The sequence below is a fragment of the Phyllostomus hastatus genome, unplaced genomic scaffold (assembly GCF_019186645.2).
Source record: "Phyllostomus hastatus isolate PE091 unplaced genomic scaffold, TTU_PhHast_1.1 phas_contig_196, whole genome shotgun sequence".
NCBI lineage: Eukaryota > Metazoa > Chordata > Mammalia > Chiroptera > Phyllostomidae > Phyllostomus > Phyllostomus hastatus.
This window is the reverse complement of record NW_025333709.1, coordinates 4059239-4079063: the sequence shown is the minus strand read 5'-3', so window position 1 is coordinate 4079063 and position 19825 is coordinate 4059239. Positions and strand designations below refer to the sequence as shown.

General features: G+C 53.0%; 1 protein-coding gene across 1 annotated transcript in view; it reads left to right on the top strand.

Moving 5' to 3' along the window:
• The window catches only part of CLNK (cytokine dependent hematopoietic cell linker), a 132715-nt gene extending 120374 nt beyond the window's left edge, over positions 1–12341 (top strand). The window contains exons 18-19 of the mRNA XM_045834710.1: positions 2629–2784; positions 10139–12341. Of these exons, the coding sequence (XP_045690666.1) occupies positions 2629–2784; positions 10139–10282 (300 nt within the window). The 3' untranslated portion in view covers positions 10283–12341. The remainder of the gene's footprint in view (positions 1–2628; positions 2785–10138) is intronic.
• Positions 12342–19825: the final 7484 nt, after the last annotated feature.

Sequence of the window (19825 nt, the reverse complement as noted above, 5' to 3'; positions counted from 1 at the left end):
TTAGTGGGTGGGTGAGTAAATGATAGGGCCCCAGCAAGTTTTAATAAAACCTAGCTCTCAGAACCGGCATTATAAGATTAAGTAAGATAAATTACACATACATTGCTATGGAAAGCAGAATAATGCCCCCACCGCAAGATGGCCACTCCCAACACCCAGAGCCTCTGACCCTGTCACCTCCCGTGGAAAAGGGATTTGCAGATGTGCCGAAGAATCTGGAGATGGAAGAATTATCCTGGATTATCCGGGTGGAATCAGTGTGATCAGAAGGATCCCTATTAAGAGGCGGGCAGGGTGTAAGAGTCAGATGTGGGGGGTGGGGGATGGGGGGCTCCAGTCCAGGAGGGCTGGCAGCCTCTGGAAGCTGGAAAAGGCCAGGGAAGGGGTTCTCCCGCTGAGAGGGAGAACCGTCCCTCTGAATGCAGCCCGGCCCGCACCTGGGTTCCAGCCCAGGGAGACCCGTGTCGGAATTCACCCTCCAAAACTGGAACGGAATAAACTTGTGTTTCAGTCCGCTAAGCGTATGGGAATGTGGTATAGCCACAATAGGAGAGTAATGCAGTCATTAAGAAAGTGTCTTGAACACATTAGACATACATGGAAGTGTCTTATTTTTAGATGAGAAACATGAAGCTAAGTCAAGGTCTCGGTCACACATGGAGAAAGTGGCAGACCCTGTGATCCAGATCAGCTCTCTCTTCTCAAAACCTGCCTGGGCCGGTGCTCCCTCCCCTCCCCTCCCCTCCCCTCTGTGCCCGGTTCTGCCTTCTCTCCCTGCAAACTCCGAGAAAACAAAATCTCAGTTGAGCGGCTTCCTATTGTCCTTCTCTGGCAGCCTCAGTGTCGTCACAATGTGTTCCCCCCTTGTCGAAGGTAATTCACCCTGCAGGATCGCTCAGACTCACGGTGACAGACTCACTGCAGAGTTTAAGAGGACGGACCCCGAGGTCGGCCCCACATCTTGGCTCCTCCCCTTTCTGATCTTTGGCGAGGTTCTGTGATTGAGTCTTCAGGCTTCCATGACAGCTGAAGGTTCAGGCAAAAGAAGTTCCGGAAAATCCCTCAGTCCCACTTGGTGTGCTCGGAGGCTGGTGTATTTAGAGAGAGAAATGGGGCTTGACTTGCAGATATCCCGCTGGCCAGTGAGGATGCTTTGGGAAGCTCACTTCCATCCCTGGACCCTAACTTCCTCGCGTGGAAGATGGGGACAGAACACCTCCTCAGATTCTGTGTGAAGATCCAGGGGAACCACGTGTGTGAGGTGCTTCATACCCTGAGGGCGATTCTCAATGAACCCTCCCCGCCAGCACCATCAGAACAGCACTGCAGCTTACACTTTTATTCATGGATGTAATATGTTTGAAGTATTGCTATACAGTATTATAGGCATTCGACACATCTGTATCTATATTATAAATATGAATCACACATACGCTGTAGTTGCATATAAATACAGATGTTGGACATAGTTGAGAGAGATGAATGCACATGACAGTTATTATAAATATGACCCTGTTCCTACGGAGCACTCACAATGATCTGTGCAACCACAGTCAGAGCATTCAGTGTGTGAATGACACGCCGGAACCCCAGAACTAAGCCTCGCAGGCGGGGGCACTCACCGTCGGGGGGCTGGCCCCATTCCCGGGCCTTCTCCGCGGGACCTCCATCCGGAGCCCTTCCCCGGGGGGGGGGGGGGGGTGCCCGGCTGGTTCTGCCCCACAGCAGGTGCCTGTTCACGGCCCACAGACCATGCCACACTGTTGGCCTTTGGGACCCTCGCTCGCTGTGCATCACCTCGGCCTCCGTAATGCACACGTCTGGGTTTCCTTCTCCCTCCGGGACCCTCTGGGACCCTCCGGGACCCTCCGGGACACTGTCGTAGGCCCCCTTCTTGCCTCCCTGCCCCCTCCCCCATTTGCCCTGCACCTGCCCCCTCCCCACACCTGGCTGCATTTTCTCCCCCCTCTGCAGCCCCTCCACTCCCTCTGACCTCAGTGCCCTCGAAACCCCGCATCTCCCTCGGGCACCCTAGTCCTCTGTTGACATCTCCCCACACACAGGCCCAGGTTCTCATGCTAAAGGCCGCTTCTGCCTAACGCCTGCGGTGGCTGCCACCGGCTCTGGGGTAACACCGGAGCGTCAGGCAGAACCGGAAGTCCCTGAACCCGGGCAGGTGAAGGACGGGAGGGGGAGGGGGCCGGGGGCAGGGCTGCTCCACGCGGCCCAGGAGCCAGATGCGGCCTTTGGGAAATGGTGGCTTGACTGGAGACAGGACCCAGGCGGAGGCTGCAGGAGTGGCAGGAGACAGGCCCCCCCAGCCTGGCTGGTGCGTTTATCCGTGAAGGTCATGCTGAGGTTGCGGGCACGATGCTGTGGACAGTGGGGGAAGCTGGAGGATCTAGAAGAAGGGGCGTCGTGATCTGAGTGGCTGATGTCTCAGAAAATGAAGAGGACCCTGATACATGCGGTCCCTCAATACATATTTACTGAGTTAAATCGAATACAGAGCTAGTTTACCAAAACCCAAAGCCATCGGGGCATCTCACGTAAGCGGCCCTGTTTCCACGCTGGGAGGGTAGGGCGCTGGGTCGCCCGAGAAGATAATCGGTCTTCCTTTTCCTTCAGGACGGCACCTTCTTGGTCCGAGACTGTTCCATGAAATCCCGGACAGAACCCTACGTCTTGGTGGTGTTTTATGGGAACAGAGTCTACAATGTGAAAATCCGCTTCCTGGAGAGGAGTCGGCAGTTCGTTCTGGGCACGGGACTCCGAGGCGGCGAAGTGGGTATAATTTCATGCCTTTCCTTTTCCCACGCTGGAGCAGAGAGAGAGGAGCCTGTGGGGGCACAGGATGGGGAGGAAGAGCGCCGCCCTGCAGGGGGAGGATGTAACTGATCCTTCCAGCCCCTCCCACCAGCGTCCCCGCGCAGCGCAAGGCTTACCCGCACAGACAGTGCTGACCATTCCGCGCACCCTCTATCCTGCTTCGCCCGTTAAAGAAAACTCATTCTGCCAGACATCTAATTTCTGCCTCCCGGGGTCCTCCACTGCAGCCCCGGTTAAGGCCACACGCCTTCCCTGCCCCGGCACTAACTCCCCTGCAGGCGTTTCTGACAGCATCTGTCAGCAGCGGGAACTGGCAGGTTCGTGTCCCCAAACTGAGGGTGAGCTTGATCACAGCGCCCCGCGATGCCCGTCCTCAGCACCGATCGGCAGCTGGGTGGCTAGGTGAGAGCCGATCAATAACTCAGACAGAAAGGGAAAAGGGGATTGATTCCCCCTGAACATGTTTACGACAGGCCTGGCCTGTCTGCATTACCCCGTGGCATCTTTCTGCAACTCTTTGACATAACCATTGCTTCTGCGCTAGATGGAGGGAAACTGAGGCTCAGAAAACCAAGGCAATAGAAACATACAGGTAGTGAGTGAGGGGATGAGGAGAAACTGAACTTCCACCTCTGCTTGGCGGGGAGGGGAGGGGAGGGAGGAGGGGAGAGTAGGGCTCAGTTTCCCAGTCACCATGTACGGAGTGTGAGAGCTCAGGCCGGTCACTGAACTTCTCCGGGCTCCAGTGTCCCCAAGTGCAGACGATCTTTTCCAGCCCAGACTTCTGTATAGTTCAGTGATTCCCCTGCAGTATCGCCAGACCCCAGTTTCATTAGTGGGTGTATATTATGGGGTGAATGGTGCCCTGCCTCCCTAATTCACACCCCGAAGCCCTAAGCAATTCCCGGGGACTTCAGGATGTGACAGTATTGGGAAACAATGGTTTTCAAAGAGGTGATTAAGGTAAATCGAGGTCATTAAGGCAGGTCCTGATCCATTAATCCCTTCAGCCTGGCATCCTTGTGAGAAGAGGTTAGAACACAGACCTGCTCAGAGGGACCTGATGAGAAGAGATTAGGACACAGACCCGCTCAGAGGGACCTAATGAGAAGAGATTAGGACACAGACCCGCTCAGAGGGACCACCACGGGAGGGGGAGGGCGCCAAGGGGAGCGCCCCCCCCACCAGGAAGCCAGCCTGCCCAGGCCGGGGCCTGGGAGCCCGCCCCCAGAACTGCGAGGACACAGGTGCCCGCTGTGTAAGCCGCCGTCGTCCTCAGCCTGTGGCGCAGTGTCGCGAGGCCCGAGCAAACTAGTACAGTCACAGGCCAGGATTTTCACAGATACCCGCTACTCTTCAACAGACAGCAGAGCAAGGAGTGTTGCCAGGGCTGCCAAAGGGCCCCAGGCGGGCGCGTGTGGGGAACTCCTCTCAGCGGAGCGTGGCGAGTCCAGCGTGCCCGCGTCGGACCCAGAGCCCTTGTCTGGGAGTCACGCGTGGGCCAGAGAGGCGGGCCGGCACGGGCCGGGCCGTGTGTGTGGGGCCCGTCCCCAGCCTGTGCCACAGCCCGGGACAGCCCTGGGTCGGTGAGCGCACAGATGAACACGCAGCCCCGCCGGACACAGCCGGGTCCGGAAAGTGGCGCGTCCCACGGAAGTGGCCGGTGTTCCCTTCCACGTGCTGAGGGCCAGTGCGTGCGTGCGTGGAGCACGCTCAGAACACCGCCCGGAACGTGGGGGGCCCACGGTAAACGTGAGTTATTCCGTGTTCACGGCCAAGACTGACGCGTGGTGACAACCAGGCCGTGGTTCCCTCAGCTAGACACCCAGGGGTAGCGGACTGGCCGGCTCAACACCCCTTTATCCTTCCAGTATCTTCTTTCAGCTCATACCGTTTCTCACTTGAATACACCTAGTGATGTTCACATGCCTGGGATTAAGGACTCCTTTCCCCTAGAGCGCACAGAACACGGAGAGCACGCGCCCTAAGGTGCACAGACCGCAGAGCCCTCTGCGGGGGGCTGTGTAAGGTGTTCTCTCGTGCCGTCCTCGAAAACCTCTGGGAAGGGCCCACCTCTGGGTGTTGACCCCTGGTACCAGGGAGGAGACTAGACCTGAAGAGGTGACAGGGTCCCCCCCCCAGAGCCACACTGCTAACAAGGGGGCGGCAACAGACACACGGGGGCGTCCATGAGGACGTCTGAGAGCGGCGTGCCAGGCTGTCCCGGCGGGGGCACAGGCCGGCTTCCAGGGGAGGCCCCTGGAGTCAGCCAGCCAGGGCCCCTGAAGGAGTCCATGCTTGTGGTAAGATGACCCTTTTTATGTGATTAAGGAATTTTCTCCTTCTGTGCCTCTTCCAAGCAAGAGTTTCCTCTCCACGTCTTCACCTAACATTCCGTACGTTTATATGCACAGGCATTGCTCTGTGCAGTTAACAATTAGGAACTCACTGATCGATGTTGTTCTCATAGCAACCCTGTGAGCTAGGTGCTGCCCATATCTCCATTCGACAGATGGTGAAACTGAGGCACAGGAGTGTTAAGTGACGGGCCCATGGTCACAGCTGGTGCCTGGCAAAGCTGGGGTCCCATGGAGCCTGCAAAAAGATTGACCTCCTTGTGCAGTCTAAGACAACATCACAACCACCAACACAAACAACCCCCAGCCTACTCGGAAACAGAACGTTACAGAGCGTTGGTTGAAGAAGAGTCCACACTTACGTAGAGCCTATTATGTGCCGGACACTGGAGGGGAAAGAAGCATTTCTAGGTGGTTCTTTCTACCCGCCCCGGCCTAGGCCTGGGACAGCTGTAGACCACACTCACTGCCCTCTCCCCGGACACAGCGTGAGCGCTTCGCCCTGCTGGGGAAGGGTCTCCCATCCTTAGAACAAGAGGGAAGAGTCTTGGAGACAGCGAGGCCCTGCCAAGTGCCAGCCAGCTACCAGGCACCAGCTACTTCATCCGGTGCTTGAGGGGACGTGTCGTGGGCACAGGGTTTCCAAAGACCGTTTTGATTGTGTGTGGCTCTTTGGAGCTCTTGCACACTTGAGAATCTAACCACACACACAGTGCGGCAACGGTCTCAAGGGACTTATTCCGAGTGTAAGAAGAGATGAAGTAAAATAGAGTAGCAAACACATAGGGGCTGGTATGCAGGAACTACCACATTCCATCGTAAATGAGCCCCGAAGGCCGTTTTGTTAGCTCTGCACACCCGGGCGTAGGCCAGGTGCCGGGGCCACCCGCCCGGGAGAAGCCTGCGGGGGTGGGGGGCTGGGGGGGCAGCGCATCACCACCTCTCATGGCACAGGAGGCCAGCACCCACTGTGCGCACCTGCAGAGAGTAAGTCGGCGAGGTCCGATTCCCTGCATGTTGGGTATCGGGGTCATTCTGCTAGCCATGTGGCGGGACAGTCACGTCTGACTACAGAGTGAGGGAGTAGCTAGTGTCTTTGTTTCCCGGGGTGCTGGGACAAAGCCCCACAAACTTGGCGGCTTAAATCGACAGAACTGTATTCTCTCCCAGTTCTGGTGGCCAGAACACTGAAGTCAAGGCGTGTGCCGGGCCACACCCCTCCGGATCCTCCCTGCCTCCTGAGCTTCCGGGTGCTGTCAGCAACACACCTCGCCCTGGGCTTGCGGCCACCTCACTCTGGTCTCTGTGTCCGAGGCCTCACTGCCTCCTCCCCTCCTCTGCATGAGTCCCCCCTCACTTCTGTCTCATGAGGACACACATGCTTACTTTCAGGGCCGACTCAGGCTGTGCTCTGCTCCCACGATCCTCCACTGAGTCCCAGCTCCTGTGGTGTGCATTTGCAGTCGCTCTCTGATGTATAAGGTGACAGTCAGATTTCAGGGACTGGGGCACATTTTGGCCTATTTGGGGGGATCAGCCTTCAGTCCACTATACCCGCCTGCTCAGTCACTGGCCAAATGTTAGTTTTCCGCCTGCGCTACGTGAGAGGCAGCGCTCTGCTCCGGGGGGCACACAGCAGAGGCAGGTGAGGTCCCTGCCACCCAGGGGGTACTGGTGAGCCTGTGAGTCTCTACGCGTGCGCTCAAGCAGGGGCTCAAGCAGGGGCGAGAGTGGAGATCCCGAGCAGCTGGTAGGACACCAGCCCCGCCGGCAGGACGGGCACCGGCGTCCCCAACCTTCAGAGCGTCACTGCCGCAGACCTCAATGCTGCATCCGCGTTCGGGAGTCATGCCCAGGTCAGCGTTTCTGGGGCGGTGCCCGGGAGAGGGCCGTTTCAGTCCTCAGACCTTACATTCCCGATCGGTGGCCAAAAGTCAGGACAGCCGTCTGCTTGATAAAGTGAACACGGGAGCCGGGAAGACACAGACAATTACCCCAGGGGCTTACTTCTCACCTCCCCTGTCCGCTTCTCGCCGCCCTCCCTGTTGGCTTCCGACTCTCTCTTCCTCTCCTGCTTTCACTCGCGCGTGTCTGCGCAGACGGACGGACCGACCGTCTGGCCATGACACATCACCCATGGCTGGTATGTGGGGCAAACCCAAAAGGTGTAAGCACATTTTAAGACCCAATATGAGGATGACACTTGCTGTTCTCCTGGAAAAAAAATTCATTTAATATAAAAACAAGAGCTTAATTATAATCCTTTAAAAGTCTCTTTAGGGTGCTACATCAGTTGCAGGCTCATCACTAGGAGTCAGGAGTAAGAAGAAACGAGTATGACTTACAGCCCCTGCCTCGCCTGCTTCCTATTGTTGAAATGACGATTTCATGTCAAGTGTCGTCCGTGTAGATGATTAAACAATTGGTATTGAATTCAGTATTTCAGGGCGTCCCCTGAAAACAGACAGGAGTGAGAATGCAGAGCAAGCATGTCCCCCTGAAGGTGAACACCAGAAAAGGGGACTCCTGTTGCGCCCGGCGGGGGAGCCCCTGTTTTGCAGAAGAGAGCTGCGTGAAGTGTGTTTTCGTAAATCACTTTTTGTTTTTGTTTTGTCAAGTGTGAAGAAAGAGAAACAACCGTGCCCTTCGTGTACAAGGGGGAATGAAATAGACACATTTCCGTCCTTTCTGAAGGCTTACGAGGATGGTCCAGAGGCGCCTTCGGTGGGGGGGGGGGTTCTCCGCCCCTCGGCCCCCCCGTCCTCTCCTGCTCCCCTCCTCCGCAGACCCGGAAGGGAGGAGCCCACAGTGATGGCTGACCTTCATGGGGCACCCCGGTCCGCGGAGGTCTCTGCTGAGTGCTGTGTGTGCAGTCAGTCCGCCCTCACCGTGGCCCGCGGAGGCAGGTCCCAATAGCACCACCATCCCTGTTCCTAGGGAAACCCTGCGTGGAACCCCCCGGGCCCTTCACGTGTGACCGCTTTAGCTGACGAATTGTTATCTCGCTGGACAACCGGGAGAGCCCCTCGCCTCAGCGCCAGGCAGGAGCTACCATGTTCTGTGCACCCGCTGGGGGCGGACAGATGGCGCATCTCACGGAAAACTCAGCGACAGATCCAGTAACAGGCCCAGAGGGGCAAGCCACGTACGCGTTTAATCACTAATCTTTCAGTGAAAAAAGACAAAACCCAACTGGAATGAATGAGCGTAGGGGAGGAGGGGGCAGGTTTGTGGGCTCGGTCACCCGGAAGGACGGAACGAAAGGGGTCTGGGAGGTGGGCACTGTCAGGAGACGCATCACTCCACATCTCTGTCCCCCTCCCCTGCAGTGACGCCCTCCTTGCACCCTTCTTAGTGGCAGGAGGGAGGACAGAGCCCCAGCAGTTACGACCAGTCTCCACATTCCAACCAGTGCTCCCCTGGGGAAAGGCGAGTTCGCTCCAGTGGCCCCACGTGCCCCCAGGGGCAGGGCCCTGTGTGGCCTGGTGAGGGTCTGAGCCCAGCACATCCCCCTCAATGCAAGGACCTCTTCGTACAGGAGTTTATTTTGTCCCCACCAGATGCCATCTCCATGAGGACGGTGACCTTTGACAACCTCATTCCCCGTGGGCTGTCCCTCAGGTCTGCAAATATTTCCGGTATATGGGGAAGGGAGGAGACACAGAACTGCAGCAGAATCAGATCACCCCCCCGCCCCCCACCCCCAGGACGCACCTTCCTCCAGGTGCTGTCCTCTCCACCCGGTCTGTTGGAACGCCAGGGTCCCAGCTGCCGGCAGCGCTGTATCAGGGAAGAACTGATAGGCATCCAGAAAAACCAGGTTCCATTCCTGGCCCCGGCCCTGCTGTGGCTTGCCCTCTGGGCCGGTCAGCCCACTTCTCTGAGCTGCAGTTCCTCTGGCTCCTCCAGGAAGGCCACGGCCCACCTCACCGTGCCGCCGAGGGGGATCAATGTGGCATTCAAGTTTAGAAGGCCGGTGGGCACGCTCTTCCCGACCATCTCCCAGTGTTCCGAGAACTCATCCAAACCCAGCAAACCAGACACTATGCCCGCGTGCTCGCGCCCCCTGCCCTGCTTCTTCCCTGCCTTTACTGCCTCCAAACCTCCTTGTCTGCTTCCCTGGGGTCGCCCAGAACGCACCGCCCATTCATTTCCAGCCTGTGTCTCCGGCAAAGCACCTCCTGGCTCCCCTGAACTTGAAATACTCTTCCTTCCTATCGAACCACCTCAGGACCCTGCCTGTACATCTCTGGAAACACCATGTGAAATGCTCTGCTGTCTGTTTGTTTGTTTGTTTGTTTGTTTCATACAAAGCCCAGGGAAGGGAGCGAAACTGGCTGAGAACTGGGGGCAGCCCCGTGGTCATCAGAGGGCTTCTGGTCACACCAGAAGTTGGTAGAATCAGGAGGCCCAGGACAGAGAGCTCGCTGCGGCCTTTCCCACCAAGTTCCTAAGGGACGGTCCATCCTGGACCCCCTGCATTTCAGTTGCTCACAGGTAGAGGGGAGGTCAGGGAGGTCAGGGAGGCCGGCAAATTCCCAAGACTCCCCGGGGCTGACAGCTGCTGTGAAACCAGCTCATCTCTCAGTAACGCACCTGGATGCTCACAACAGGAAAGTGCTCCTGTGAAAACGGAGAAGCTTGGCCAGGTGGTCTGATTCTCGTAGATCAGAGTCAGGAAATGCCTTCGTTCCCCTTTGACCTCCCCAGGCGCCTTCAGTCTGCGCCTTGCGGCGTTCCCATCGCTCACCCTCCAGAGAACCGGAGTGCTGCGTCCAGTGCTTTAAATGACTTTCCGGCACATTCTTCCAACAACCCGCCCCCCCCACCCAGCCCAACCAAATGTTAACGAGTCCATCTCTTTTCCCAGGAAAACTCAACGTCTGTACTTTAACCTGCAGGCACTAAAGCTACGGACATTCCCACTCACTCTCTCGTCTGTGTTTCCGCAGTTTGACTCGGTGGAAGACATCATCGAACACTACAGGTATTTCCCGATCGTGCTCATCGACGGGAAGGACAAAACCGGCACGAGCAGGGAGCAGTGCTACCTGACGCGGCCGCTCCCGCTCAGCAGGCTGTCCTCGCCGTGGTAGCCCGGTCCCTCTCGCCCCCTGCGGTGGTCCCCGCGCCCGAGGCCTCCACCTGCCACCTGGCACTTCCGTCCGGAGATTATTTTCTGTGGCTCTAAGGAATGACATTTTTGACATTGTACAAAACAAAGCATTCCGTGGTGGAAATGGGAAACGCAATCATGGCTTGGAAAGCTTGAGTCACAGAAGAGACGGGTGAAAGAGGCAAAAGCCAAACTGGACTTCAGAGAAACTATCTTGTAAAGAAGCAACTACAAAGATGGCCATTATGCTCATGTTACGGAGGAGCCACAGAGGTTTGGAAACTCTCGCTTAAGTCTGCAGCTGGCACAGGGCAAGTCCAGGTGAGATTCCCAAATCTACGCTCACTATGGGTCCTCGTGCGGCCTTTCTCCGTTTCGGAAATGCTTGGACTTGTGAATTCACAATGCTTTTGCGATTCCTCATGCCGCAGGTGTGAGGCAATGCCAGCTCTCTGGCACTGGGACTCCTGGAAACCCAGTTCTAGGGGAGAAGTGTGTGAGGAAAGCAAGAGCACTCGTGAATGTCCCTTGAACGACAGGAATCAGAAATGCGTTTCCGCAGCTGTGAAGCGGCCAGCCTCCGGAATACGCCGTTTTGAGCCACTGAAAGACAAGCGGAATCAGCAGATTCAGGGCGAGGGCATGAGCTTAAGTCTGAATGAAAGTATCATTATTTTTAAAACTCCAACTGTGCACTTCCATTCGAAGGAAGAGCCATCCCCAGTGTAGTACAGTGTTGCAGGAACATGGTGCGCGTCCCCACTCAGGGCTAAGAGGGCGTCCTTTTATTCTTGTTTCACAGCACAGGTGCGGAGACGGAGGCTCCAGGGGGTCATTGATCTTCCTCCGTATAGGAGGGGAGCCCAGATGTTTACCCATTTTTGCCTGGGCCCCTCCAAGCACATCTCCCCAGGTAGGTTTCCTGCCCAGTGAAAGAGAAACAACTCAAAAATTGACCCACCTTTAAATATATAAATAAATAAACTCTTGTAGTGAAGTTAAAAACAAAAAAAGAAGAAGAGTTCTGGTTGAAATTAGTAGTCCACGATGACTTCAAATGTAACCAAAGCCCCCATGTGAAAATTATAGAGTATTTATGCAATTGTAGCTACAATGCAGAAGTAAAACCAAAATAGCATTAAAAGGCCAGAGATATCAAGGGAAATAATACACACAATGCCCAGGTTCCCCTCTTGTCCAAAACTGCCGCCAATGAGCACTGAGCAGAGCTCTTAGCGTCTACCAGCCGCCGGCGCAGGCGGGTGGGCTCCTCCTTTCACAAGGTCAGCATGACGTGATGCCTCCAGGAGGTAAGCTCAGCAGCACTGGAAAGCTGGGACTGCTGACGCCCCCTGAGCCCACCCTGGAGTGTGCCTGCACAGGATAAGATGGGACCCACGAGGCGAGAGGGTTTAAACTGGAGCTCGGCTACTACGGAGCAGACCGACCCGAGCTGAAGGCACTACGGCGGCTGGTCACGCTCAGCTGGGCTTCAGCAAACCCAGGCCCGTGTGGAAACGGACTCAGCAGAGAGACCACAGGCCCCTGTGTGGGAAGAATCTACTCCTCCCTCTGAAAAGCTTCGGGGAGATTTCACGGAGAACTCTGATTCACTTACTCATTAGGGCCATGCCACTCCAGACCGTGCTCTCAAGAATCTTCTGCTTCTCCTCAAGCCTTGTCCTCGTTACAACAGGTGGGCGTCGGGGAGTGGCTAGCAGTTCCATCAGGTTCCGTTTCTGAAATGCTTAAGCAGCTCCTCCTCATAAATGCATGATGGGAGGCTATGCGGGGGGAAAAGTCGACACTCTCCATCTTAAAATAAAATGCCCACAATACCTATACGTATGGAAATCTCCAAAAAAGAAGTAGAAAGCTCAAGATTCTGCCAGGGGTGGCTTGGATGACTGGGACCTGAGGGGCCATGTCAGCTGGGTCTTCTGGACCTCAAATGTCAAGACAGGAGTTAGAAGTGCAAACGTTTATTGGAAGTAATGCCTGGAATGCTAAAGGGGAGCGGGAACAGAAGTCAGGGCGAGCCTGCAGGCTGTAGGCTGGGCCTGACACCTGTGGGAGTGGGGGGAGGGAGGGAGGGAGAGCAGGACAAGCATCAGACTGAGAGGCAGCCCTGGGAGCGCCTTAGCCAGCCCATCAGTAAGATCCAGAGCAAAGACTGCCCATGGAGGGGAGAGTCCCATGTGGGGCAGACATGGGCAGGTGTGAGGACACCACGCACGCTAACTCCTTGCCAGGGCTGTCCGGGAAAACCCCGACCTTCAAATGCCGAGGGACGTCCAGAAGGCTCTGTGGCTGGAGGCTGTCAGAGGACTTGGTGATCAGCCAAGTTCTTCTTTCAGGGAACACCCACGGGGCCCATGTCCAGGTCTGCCAGAGGGGCATCCTGGTCCTCAGCGCTGACGGTAGCGACACTGTGCTTGTAGTAGATCACGGGAGGAGGAAGACGTGTCCGTTTTAACCGCACCGCCTCATCACAGCAGTTCTGCAAGGAGGGCAGGGTGGGCACTCTGGACCCATGTTATGGTTGAGGAAACGGGCCTCCTCGGCCACTCTCTCACGGTGACACAGTCACAGCTGGAACCGAGGTTTCCCGACAGGAAGTTCCACCCGGGGCCCAGCTTCTCACTGGCTCTGTCACCGACAGTGCGATGGTCTGCACGCGGCGTGCCCCAATGCCAGAGTGTTCATTCAGTCGTTCAACTATTATGTCACTTTCAGTCGAGAAGTGTCTCTTCCCACCTCGCCTCGCCTCGGGAGAGCGGTGGAGTTTTAGCTTCGCCTGATGGTAGCACCTGCGCACTCACGAACACTTCTTTTTGGCCACATCGTTGCTGTCCGGCTCAGTTTATATCTTCCTCGTCTTTAATGATACCTTGTTCTAAGCGCTTGTTTGGAGGAATAGGTGTTTGTTGCTAGGCAATCTGGCATAGATTGGAATTACAGCAGCGAACGGAGTAGGAGAAACAGACCGCAAACAAGGATACAGTAAGTAAGATGGCCCAGCTGGCTTCCCATTCCTTTGCTGCGTTTCCACTTTAACACTTACCAGTGAGCGCCTGTCGTGAGACCTATACATTCTCGCTGAAGCCTGTTTAAACTTGCTTTTAAAAGTGTTCAAATTTACTCACTGGAAAACTCTTCCTTTTGGGTATATATGTGTATATGTGGGGGGGTGGGAGTAGGCACAGCATACCTTAAATCAATGAATATTCCGCTCTAATAACCATAGAGAAATCCAGTGTTACCCCATTAACAGCTCATTGCTTTGTGTGTGTTCAAATACACACACTTTCTACACAATATCTACACAATGTCGTGAGGTCTATATTATGTATCAGCAGCATTATATTTGGGTATCTCTCTTGATCTGGAGTAACATTTGTTCTATCCAAGCACATTTACTTTTTTTTAACATTCATGATTTACAGCCGTACTAACTGAAATGAAACAAATATGTAATTAAATGTCCTACTATCTCTGTAATTGAGTATTAGAAAAAAGAATTCAAAATATAGTTTAATTTTGGGGTTTTTTTTTCATGCCCTATTGTTCCCAAAGCCCTTTTGAAATCACACGGGGGATACATTTGTGACACATTCTCTAGAAGAATTTTTGACCTACGAGTATTAATAAACGCTAGATTCGGGGACATACAGATGAAGAAGACTTAATCCCTGTGGCTGCAGGCGACGGGCTTGGTGTCACAGCCCATGTAATTAATTAAAAGCAGGCGACGCCGAATAATAGGTCTGGTCCTTCTGGCCCTGGTACCACCACTGTCTTGGCAGGCAGCAATGGGTGTGTAGAGGAGGGTGCAGTCCCGGAGAGCTGCCTGGGGGTGGGGTGGGGGTGGGGGTGGTTATATTCAAGCAGAGAGCTGAAGAATGCCCCTAGGATAGAATACAAGCTTTAGAAATGCAAACACTTTGTCAGACTATGTTTGAGCGCTCTCCTTTTAAAGGGCACTATTCTAGGCCATTCTAGTCACTTAGCCAAGCAGTGACCACATGTTAAGTGGACATGTGAACCCAATAGGAACAACCTCCATGGGGAAAGGACACGTGATTTATTGCCTGGTTCTGGGGAAATCGGCTTGCTGTACAGGAGTAAAAACAAAATACCACACACACAGTTGTGTTGTACTTCAAATCATACCCAAAAATAAACTCCATGGATCAAATAGCTAAACGTGAAAAGCAAACGTGAAAGTGAGCCTTACATTTTCTTCTAATGATGTTCATGACCTGGGCAGGCAAAGACTTCTTAAAACCGAAACATGAATCATAAAAGGGAGAGATTGGTAGATTCATTACCCCGGAATTTAAAATGTTTGCAGAAGTCAAAGTCGAGAGGCATTGAAACAGTCTAATGTAAGCGTGACCAAAGGATATAAACAAGCAGTTCAAATATATATACATATAATATTATATATATTTAAAAACCTCTTAGTCCTGTTAAGATGTTCAGATGCGCGGCTTGCTGTCATAACCGGGGGGGCAGTGGGGGGCCACACAGACGCCGTCCAGGAAGGGACCTGTCTTTAAGGACAGGTGACAAGGAGCAGGGCAGGAGATGGAAGTACCTGTGTCTCCTCCGGTCCCCAGCCCCGCCGAGCTCAACAATGGACCCACAGAGAGGGAGACTTGAGCCAGAAAACTTCAAAAGACGCCAGGACAGTGAGCAACCCCCATGAGCATGGCAAGTGGGCTTCCGGGCTGCCTGCGAGGTGAAAGCAAAACGGGGGGCGGGGGGGGGGCCGACGCCCTCCAGGCCCAGGGCTTCCTGACAGGCTGGCAGGAGCCCAGAGGCCCCAGCGCACCCAGGCCCCAAGCGGGCGCACCTGACAGCCGCCTCCACCAGCGCAGCCGGAGAAGCGCTCATTAAAATGACAACGGTGCAGCACTTTTCACCCCTCCGAGGGGTCAGAGGGACGGATTCCGAGCCCCGCAACAGCTGGTGAGGGTGTGTGGAGGCCCGGCCCTTCGCTTTTCCATTGTAATGTAAATACCTGACTCTAAGCTTGTTACTGCCGAGGCGTCCGTTTCAAAGACCTGCCTTGCCAACCCCAAAACCAGATCAAGATCCGGCTACCGCACCGTGAAGATCCGCCCCCTCCAGGAAGCCTCAGTGACCTAGGGGACTGACACCTCGGTGACCCTGCTTCTCCCCTTCTCCTGCTTCCACTGCCAATCCTGGGTTTTCAATTCATCAATAAGGAGTGACCCCCAAAAGCCCAGCCTCCCCACCCTCGACCCCAGAAAAGGCAAAACCCCAGGTCTCCCCACCCCCACCGCCCTCCATGACGTCCGTGTGCTGCGTGCCCGCCAGGGCTTCCAATAAACCGTGTTTTCACGAAATTCCCCGGCGGTGGACACGGAGGCGTGTCTAACAGGAAAAACACAACACCGCAACGACAGTCGGGAATTTTAATGCATCTCTCTCAGCAAGAACAAAGTGGGCAAGCACACATGAAGGAAACTATAGACAACTTTAACATCGACCAACAAGAACTCAGTTATTTGCAGACTAGTTCACACAGTACATACAGAGTACATGTCTTTCCTAGTCCAGACAGAACACTCGCCAAGAAGGACCCCCTTTTGGGACCTCAAACGAGTCTTGATAAATGTTCAAGTATTTAAAAATATGTAGATGATCTTCTCTGAGCAAAATAAATCACAATATGATGTCTAGAAAAATATCTCCAAATAATCAGAATTAAGCAACCCATTTTAGAATTACTCATAGTCAAAGGAAAAAAAGAACAAGAGTCTAAAAGTATTTCGAAATGAATAATGAAACACTGAGATCTGAGGGATACAGCTATCCTTTAATTATGATGTAAGGTAAGCATTTATAGCTTTAAAGAAAAGATAGTTCCCTAATCGAGTACTACGCTTCCACGTGAAGATAACAAAGAAAGCATGAATTAAGTGCACAGTAAGTAGAAAGAAGAAAACACGAAGGATAAGAGCAGAAGTCAAGGAAACAAACAGAAAGCGAACCGACAAAGCCCGAACTTGGTTCTTTGAACTGTTGTGGGAGAAACTCCCAGAAACTCGGTCCTTCCCAGCAAGGCAGTCAAGAAAGGTCAGCCAGCCTATTAGCGTGCAAGCGGGGTTTACCAGTGATCCTTGTTAGGGTGGGGGTGGGGGTGGGGGGCGCTGAGAGGCACAGGGTCAGGGTGAAGCAGGGTCAGGGCAGCGGAGGGAAGGGCAGCCGAAGTCCGGGGCAGCGAACACAGGGGTGGTAAGGGCCTGCGTGGCAGTGGCCTGAGGCCAGGTGGCCTGGCCTCCCTGCCAGAGAGCCAAGCCTGCTAAGCCCGAGTCCTCTGTCCTGAGGACTTACACAGCTGGTGGGAGGAGGAGGGAGGGAGTCACATATTGATTGACAGGTCAAGGTGGTGCTAGCTTCCCAGGACAGGGGCGTGAATAACCCGAAGGTATTCCTGGGCTTCCTCCTTTAGGTACGAGGGGCCCTTCTCAGCCTTTCAGGCCCTGGGCTGAAGCCCCGTAGCAAAGGCTCTCTTTCCCAGATCGTGGAAGAGATACAAAGAATTTCCAGGGCTGCTGAGTCAGGGGGTGGGACAGGTGTCTCTCCTCCTCCCAGCCTTTGTTTCCTGTAACATCCCCCCCTCCAGTAACAGGAACTCACATCTCTGGGGACTTTGGGCTCAGGGTGGCTGGGGTAGTGGGTGAGACCTGCCTCCTCCTCCTCCTCCTCCTCCTCCTCCTCCTCCTCCTCGCCTGGGCTTGCTATCTCTCCTGCCTAAGAGAACGATTAAAATGAATAAACAGCTAACTAAAGTAGTCCAAAGCATCAGCGAAAGAAAACAAAATACTAAGATGAAAGGGAGGGAAAACACAACAGATCCTACAGACATTGAAAGGCTAGTAAAGGAATATCATAAGTACCCTTAGTCCAGCCAGGTAAAAAAATATAATTCCATATATACAATACTAACATCAGAAGAAACAGAAAATCTGAACAGCACTTGATTCTTAAATTAGAAACTTTCCCCCACACACACACACAAAAAAGCCCTAGATCATGATAGATCTTATCAAACATTTTAAAGTTATGACACCAGCCCTGGCTGGTGTGGCTCAGTGAATTAAGTGCCAGTCTGCAAACCAAAAGGTCACTGGTTCAATTCCTGGTCAGGGCACATGCCTGGGTTGCAGGCCAGGTTCCTGGCTGAAGGTGTGTGAGAGACAACCAATCAACATCTCTCTCGCACACTGATGTTTCTCTCCCTCTCTTTCTCTGCCCCTTCCTCTCTCTAAAAATAAATAAAATCTTTAAAAAACAAAATACAAAGTTATAATACCAAATTTACAAACTTTTTAAGAAAATCAAGACAGTGGGAACACTTCCGAACTCTTTCTAAGGCTGGCATAAACTCAATCATAAATACGCACATAAGCACATCACCCTGACAGACAATACAAAGGAAAATTCTAGACTGTGTGCCACCAGCAGAGCTCCAAAAATCCTTAACAAAATATTAGCCAATCAGTGGGGAGACAAGATGCCTGACCTAAGTAACTCTGGGAGTGAGTGGAGACTGTAAGACCACAGAGAAAAACAACTCTCTGCACATAGTCACCTAACACTCCAGTCAGTGAAGTTTTTTCTGACACAGGTACGCGTAAGCATTGTACCCTGGGACTGAATACATAAGACAATGGATGGTGGGCGGGGGGGGGGCAGGCTTCTCTCTGCGCAAGTGGGAGGTTCCTGGCAAGCGAAAAGGCCAGGCCACAATGAGCCCTAACACTGCATAGGGTTAGAGACATGTTGCGCTTAACATAGAGATACATGGCTAAACACAGAAATCATTGCAAGTATGTACATGTGTGCATGTTAGTATGCGCACACCCAGTTCCAAGCTCTGGTCACTTAGGGGTCCTGGAGACAATGATACTCTGGTAGAAAAAAAAAAAAAATAGTGGGAGGAGGTGAGGAGACAATCTTGCCTTACCGGTCTTAAAACTTAAAGCCGCTGAAACATCCTGGAAATTCACAAACAGGAAAGTGAAGGTGTAAGAAAGGTGATACTACAAGTCAGAGGACAGAGGGTGGTTTCTTTAAATAAAGTTTTGCTGGAAACACAATTGCCTGTCACATGAGGAGGGAAAGATATACTTACATTAAAAAAATCCCATGGCTATTTAATATTTAAAGATAAAAATATGTAACAATAACTCCTTAGAAGAAAATCTGTGGAAATATTTGCGCGGCAGCGTTGTGTGTACTGGGGATACTTCTTAGGCAACACAGGAAACCAAACAAAAAAGCAGGGAGAAGCCGAAACACTTGGCTGTGTAAATGTTTCAAATACAACAAAAAAGACTAAGCAAAATCAGAAAACAAAGAATAGGCTTCAAAAACCTTTGAAGCACCTACGTCAGAGACATGATTCCTACATATACTACATCAGTAACTCCCACAAGTTAGTGATTTAAGGACAAACAGTCCAATAGAAAAATACCCAAAGGATAAAAATAGCCATTTTATCGGAGGGGAAATCCTGATGCTCATGGACCCATGAAACGGAGCTCAAGCTCACAATTGTCAGGGAAACGCCAATTAAAGTAACAGAGACTTCTGCTTTTCACCCAACCGGTGGCAAAAAGATCAAAAGAATGTGACACCCAGCGCTGGCTGGGGGCTGAGGGGAGGGCACGCCAGGCTGCTACACGTCACGAGTGACCACAGGCCCTGGAGTCACTGCGCGTCTTTGGAAATGGATCTGGCAAACTGTGAAAATGAAAAATGTACGTATCCTTCTCATCAATTCTAGTTCTGGAAGCTTATCCCATGGAATTAAAAACATCCTTTCTGAAAAAAATATATATATATCCTATAAAGGGGTGCTGATTGAAGCCGGGTCTGCCACGGAACACACCAAAACAATTAAAATTCAGTGATAGAAAGATGGTGCATGACGCGTACCCCTGCTGTGAACTGGTACGCAACCACCTGAAAGAATGCTCTAGCAGTGCATCAGTTTCCCTGTGGAATGGCTCATTCTAGGCTGTCAGGGATAAACCACCTCGCAGAGAAATAAATGCATTCAGAACGGGTCTATGTTTATAAAAACAGCCACGCCCCACAACACGCATCTTACTATATTTTTTTGTATTATAGTTATAGGAGAATATGCTCAGTGTTTGAGGTTTGCTCTGGTGGGACAGGGCCCCGTGGGAGAAAGGGGAGAGAGGGAGGGTCTGGAGGCAGCGGAAGGGGCAGGGACCGGGCAGCGTGAAAACCACTCGGCGTCAGGGAAGAGAGGGAAGAGACCAGAACACTCCGTTACGGCACCAGCAAATGGGTAACACCAGACACGTGTGTGGACTTGGTGAGAGCGCAGCATGGGAAAATGGAAACATCTTAATTGGCTGCACAAAAGGAAACCCATATATCATTTTTTGGTACCAAGCTGCACAACACATCCCGCTACGATGATGTCATCTACAAAACACAATTCACCAAGTCAGCC